A 6,050-nucleotide genomic window follows, 5' to 3' on the forward strand; every position below is an offset into this window, starting at 1 on the left:
TACTTTCTTCTCTTGGCTTTTGTTGTTGTTTAGCACTTCTTTAGAAATAGTCTAGCAAATATATTTAAATACAGTAATGCATGTGTGGAAAGTGAATGTTGCTCTTGTTAAACTGAAAATTCACGCTTGGAATCCTAGTTTTAAGTATTGTAACTCTTGAACTTAGGGCATCTATGGCAGGTAAATATTACCATTATTATTTGTGTGGGTGTGATTTGTTGTTCATCACCATCATAGCTACCACACAGCTAGCTGTGCAACCTCCAGGATAAGGTATTACACAATCATGTCACCCCTGCACAAGGTGTAAACGTTCAGTATGACGTACTGTCTGTAGACCCCTTTGAACTTAGGGACTAGGGCATAAGTCATGTGAGCTTCTGCTTCAGGATATCCCCCTGAAGTGGTCACTTCACCTCCTGATTCTACAGAGAACATGCTAGGAGGTCCTACCACTAACACAGTAATAGTGACCCAGTGGTTCATGCTCTACTTCTCTTTCTGCAGAGACAAGCTCTATTGGGCAGGGGGGAACATGTGTATGTGTCCTGCTTAGTGACAGGCAAGATACTGGTATCAAGGAGCATTATACACCCAAAAGTATTCTCAGTACCAGAATTGGGTGTTAATATTGCTCCAGCATTCACAATTCAACACTTATGCCCTATACTGCCCTGTATGACCTGCTGCAGGTCAACTTGATGCAACCCTGCCTTCCTCTGGCTCCTGGTCACATACCCTGGTAGTATTTTTCCTTTCCCAGCAAAAAGTTGGTGCATGTGGTGAGCTTAGTCTGAGACTGTGGGAAGGCACTAGTGAAGATGGCACTATACTAAGGTGGGAAGCCTTTCGTCTGGCCAAAATCTCTTGGGTCCAGATGGCTCCTGCAAGAGATCACATTAGCAAGGGAATGGGATAATAATGGGATATGGGATAAGGAAATGGGATAAAAAAATACTGTCCCACTTTACAACCCGCCTCCCCCAATTTTCTCTTTTGTAAAACTTTAATAGGAGCATGATGGTACTATAATCCTGCTATTTTTGGCATCTGCCTCATGTAAGATGTGACATTATTGCCACCGGAAGCTTTCCCTCCTTGTTGTATATTCTGGGTCAGCAATGGACCATGCAGGCACAAACCAGTAGCAAACAACTGCTTTCCAATCAATCCACTAAGCTACAGCTAAAGTCTTAAGTAACATTTAACTGCAATCTGAACTGGAGCTGAATCCTAAATTCTGGTTTTCCAAACTAGAAACTGATGAACAAAAGAGAAAGGAAAGATGCAATTCAGAAAATATTTTATTGAGTACAATACCATTTCGTTGTAGGCTTTCGTCAAAGGTCTACTTTATAAAACACCACCAACCTCTCTGAGGTTGAATACAGCTTGGGCAGGTGCACAAGGAGCAGGAGAGAGAGGGGCAGCATCTGCAAATTTTCATGCAAACAGCATAATATGGGATATTTGCATCCAGGCAGTACCTTGTCATAGTGCCCAAGTTTGCACCATCTCACCAGAAAAAAAATTAATGAATCTACAGTTGAATTTTATAAAGGATTGTAACAATTGGTTACAAGTTCAAATTTACAGGGTGTTGCCACTGCACATTCAACGGCTAAACTCAAGATCATAAAATGAAAATTAGGAGCTCAGAATGAAAGTACCATAGCAAGCCTTGTGTGGAAACAGGATTAACCTAACTCCAGAAATTGATGGCTGACAAGACATAACTACTGTAGACAAGGAGAGCTGTAAGTTTTACCAACGTACTAACATCTAACTTCCATTTTTAGCAGATAGAAGGCCATAAAAGTTCCTGGAATTTGAGTTAATCCCACAGCACGCAAGTCTAATCAAGACTTGGCATCATGGTTCTTGGAAAGAGATTAAATAAACAGTAGTCCATGGGCAATTTTCAGTTGCACAAAGCACCTGTTCAACTCATAGAAAACAGCCTTAAATGGGGTACAAGTGTGGTAATATTTATATGAATGAAGTCGCCGCTTATTGGAATGTAGACCAACTAATTCTTCTGGTGTAAGTGTTCGTTTTCAGTGATGGCAAAGCATAAATGTGCTATAAAATGTAGGAACAGTCATAAGTAACCTTGAAAGTGTCCCTATATTGCTTAAATTCTTCTCTCAACTCTCCTTCTTTATGAAGCATATATACATTCAGAGACTGTAGGAAGCTTTCAGGTTGACCGTATTTCTGCAGCTAACTCTGGATTTTATGAGCAGGTCCCCACAGAATCTTTAAAAATCTGCCATGAAACCTGCACTGTACTGCCAAAGAATTTGAGTAGCACTTGTTATAACAGTAAATACAAAGGTAAGTACAGCAGTTAATACGTCATACTACACAGAGACTTCCATTGTCCTTTAGGTGTGCATGTCCCAATATGTATAAGTACCACCACTTTATTGGGAATAATTTTATAAAGCAGGATGGAACAATTTGCTAACTACAACAATATTTTCAAATGAAAAAGAAATTATTAAACCACATTTTAAAGCAAGAAAAATGGAAGTGTAAAGTTTAGCATATTCATTAGCAATTAGAGGAGAAAGTCCAGAATAGTCCAGAAAGGCCAAAGTATTCAAATATTTCTGAAAGGTTCTGCTGAAATGAATTTCTTATTTATTAAAAAGACAACGCATTCTCAAGAGAACATCTTCTGCAGTGAAATAATTTAGTTTCTTCATATAGACACATCATACACAATGTTAACAACCATGAAAAACAATACAAAATGCTTTCAAATTTAACAAGTAGAAAAATATAACTAGTATATATGGCAATTGTGAATCTAATACTGTACAGAAGTATTTATGGATTTTACAAATAAATTATAGCTTAAATGCCCTTTTTAAAATTTCTGAATGTACACTGGAACATAGGTTCTGAAGTTTACCACTAACTTGCCACAAATGAGTGCCAGTCAAATGTTCTGCCCACAAGCTCAAAAAATTTCTTGTTGGGTTCATGGAAATATTCATGCAGTTTCTCGAGTAACCGGGTATCTACTTGTGGGTGTGCTCGTCCTTTTGACTCATGTAAACAACGCTCTCTACCACTGTCCCTTAGGCAGTAGAAGCCTTTAGTTTTATTGAAATAAAAGTTTGAAGCGTTTATCTGTGGCGATAACTTCAAAAATCTCTCTACCTTCTCTATTTCTGGGAAGGGATCTTTGATTAGTTTATCCCCATCTACAATGTGGATACGATCAAGAGGAAAATACTTCAGCCAGTTTTGCATGTGAATGTAGTATAAGCTTCTGTTTATTGCCTTGTAGTCCACATTGAGTTCACCATCTTTAATCAGGAATTGTTCAATGGATGGATACGGCTTGTGCTTCTGCATGTGATTATAGAACACTTGGGTGTAATCTGATAGTACTCTCTCACTTGGGTCTCTTAAAATGAGGAGTAGTCTCATTGATTGGTTCATGTTATAAACTCTTTCAGGCACTTTAGGTGACGTGAAATATGCTGGAGTTTTTTCCACGGTGATCTGATGGGGATAAGAGAATGGCATTTGATTAATATACCACTGCAATCCATTTTTGTAATGATCTTCCCAGTCAAAGAAGTGAACTTCACTTTCTGCTGCCGCAATATCTGGATGGAGACTCAACATCTCTAACAAAGCTCTTGTTCCACCTTTTCTCACTCCAATAATGATAGTCTGTGGCAGCTGCCGGCATGATCCATTAGAATGAATGTTTTCCTTGAAGTCATTTTTTTGAGATGTCTTCTTTAAAAGCTCTCTCTGAACAGACTGAGAAGAAGTCTCAGCCTTCGAATTTATAGCCGGTCTGGAAGGCACTATCTGAGGTTGAACAATAAGCAACATAGCTCCCAGCAGAAAAGCTGCCATGACAGAAGTTCTTAGTCTGGTTTCACTCAAGCAGGTAATGGGGCATAGAGTGATTTCCACCGAGAACAACCTTTAAAAGTTGTTTTTTGTTTGCTGAGTGAACGCGTATTTCTCAAATGGAAACTTTGCTGAAAGAAGGAAAAGAAAAAGAAAAGCAGCACATTATTTTATACTCAGACATATCACTACTAAAGCCACACTGTGAGTATCTTTCGCTTTTCACAACTGAACAAACTTCTTTAGCTTTCCCAACTCTAGCCTCATAGATCATTTGGTATGATTAAATTCTTTTAAAGTCAGGCACATACAATAATGCCATGAGAAAATTATTTGCAGCCATCAGGAGACATGAACATTCTGAATCTTTCTCTTGCACCCAAGATTCACCCGGAGTATTATTTTTTTTTTTTTTTTTTAAATCTGATTTCATTGGAGTTGAACAACAATCACAAGAGAATTAAGTGCTTTTTTTGTCTGCAAGAATAGGTTTATCTTGGAAACAAAACATAAAAAAGAAAAGGTGTGGGCTGGACCAAAAGAGCCTTCCTAAAAGCTGAGGGTCTTGTAGGAAGTTTGGGAATTATAGCCCCTAAAGGACCACGTGACAGGAACCTTACAAGTAAAGCCTCCTGGGAAAAAGGCTCATGCAATATAGATAGAGCTGTCCAACCACGGGAAGGTAACATTCTTCTAAAAGAAGTTAAGAAGAGCTCTGGGTGAGTGGTAGACCAAGGAAAAGTTGAATTTTTGTGTCATCAAGCAAAGTTCACATTTGCTTTGTGCTTAGGGTTTCTAAGGATAGAGTCAGGTGGTATGCACTCTGGCCCTGCAAAAAGGTAAGATAATGAAACCATAGACTAGATTATGACTGCATCAACAAAATGCTAAAAGAGCTGTGGTTCCAGTCATGATACTCAGGAAAGAAAATACACAATGGATACTTCTGAAGTTCATTTTGAGAGTTAGCCAGCAAGCTGCTGTGGGGTGAACAACTAACTTTATCAAAAGACTACTAAATACCACCACTGAACTCCATTTAAAGGTCAGGGGGTTTTTAATGCAATGTTTGAAGTGAAATCTTAATGGCCTCCCACATAGCATAGCTGTTAGATTGTCATGTTCTGAGCAGGCTGTGTATACAAGCTCCCTGAATTAAGATGCCTTCCAAAGACTTTATAACCTCAGTGGAGGGCTAGTGTAAGTATGATTTTGGTATTGTCTAACTCCATTTAGAAGTGGAAGCCACAATGGCGGAGCACCTGACTCCTTTGCCTTAGTAGGCTACAGTAATTATGAATTTAATCTTGGAACGGTGCATACTGTACCGGCTAACAAGGGCTGAAATATGAAATTATGTATGAACAACCTGAGGAAATGCAAGGGCTAGGTTTTGGAAATTCTCCAGAGAATCTGAAAAGAAACTAATGACTTTTCCACAATAAGCTAAGTCCCAGTGTGACAAAGACTAATGATGTGTTTCTAAGTGATCTAGAAAGTTCTGTCTGATAGCTTTGCATTTACAGAGATTGTGACTCCATCCTGAATGGAGCAGGTCTGCTTCCTGATGTTTGCTATTGCTTATTACTTTTATGCTTTCCCTTTTTCTAATCACTTTTAAAGGGTTACAAGGCAGCTATATTGTTAGGAAGCAGAAATCAAGGCTGGGAGGAGAAGGAAGCAAAGTGTCATGATAAATGTGAAGTCAAAAGCATGTATGCTTCCCTGTATGCCTGCAGGCTTTGAGCTCACGGGTATGCCCTGTCTTGGGTAGAAGGTCATGCCCTGGGCTGTTCTGTGATGTCTGACATGAGGCAACTTTGCAGAGGAATTTGTTGTTCTTCCATTTTTGGTCACTGTTAGGTTTAAGGCTGAAAGAACTCCATTTTGGCTGTCGTCATTAATCTTCTACTCTCTTTCCCTGTCCTTACCATTCCTGTTAATCTTTCTCAGCTTAATCTACTTCAGTTTTAACAAGAAATAATCTTAATTATTAGCCCCACACTGAGGATGTTGGTGGCAGGACACTGGGTGACAGACAATTCGATATAGGTAAATTCATGGTGGATGTCCCCACTGAGATACGCTGCCACCATATTCAGCAGCAATGGGAGCAAATGGTACAGCACAAGCCAGACGGGATCAGTGACTGATGGGCAGTACCTAAG

The 6,050-nt window shown here is 39.2% G+C and overlaps 1 protein-coding gene across 1 annotated transcript; it reads right to left on the reverse strand.

The window, feature by feature from the left end:
- Positions 1 to 2,681: 2,681 nt before the first annotated feature.
- Positions 2,682 to 4,006, reverse strand: HS3ST1 (heparan sulfate (glucosamine) 3-O-sulfotransferase 1). Its single transcript, XM_010576800.1, has one exon. The coding sequence runs from the start codon at positions 3,883 to 3,885 to the stop codon at positions 2,923 to 2,925; it is 963 nt and encodes a 320-aa protein (XP_010575102.1). The 5' UTR covers positions 3,886 to 4,006; the 3' UTR covers positions 2,682 to 2,922.
- Positions 4,007 to 6,050: the final 2,044 nt, after the last annotated feature.

Source organism: Haliaeetus leucocephalus, unplaced genomic scaffold (genome assembly GCF_000737465.1).
Source record: "Haliaeetus leucocephalus isolate CR32 unplaced genomic scaffold, Haliaeetus_leucocephalus-4.0 Scaffold545, whole genome shotgun sequence".
Classification (NCBI taxonomy): domain Eukaryota; kingdom Metazoa; phylum Chordata; class Aves; order Accipitriformes; family Accipitridae; genus Haliaeetus; species Haliaeetus leucocephalus.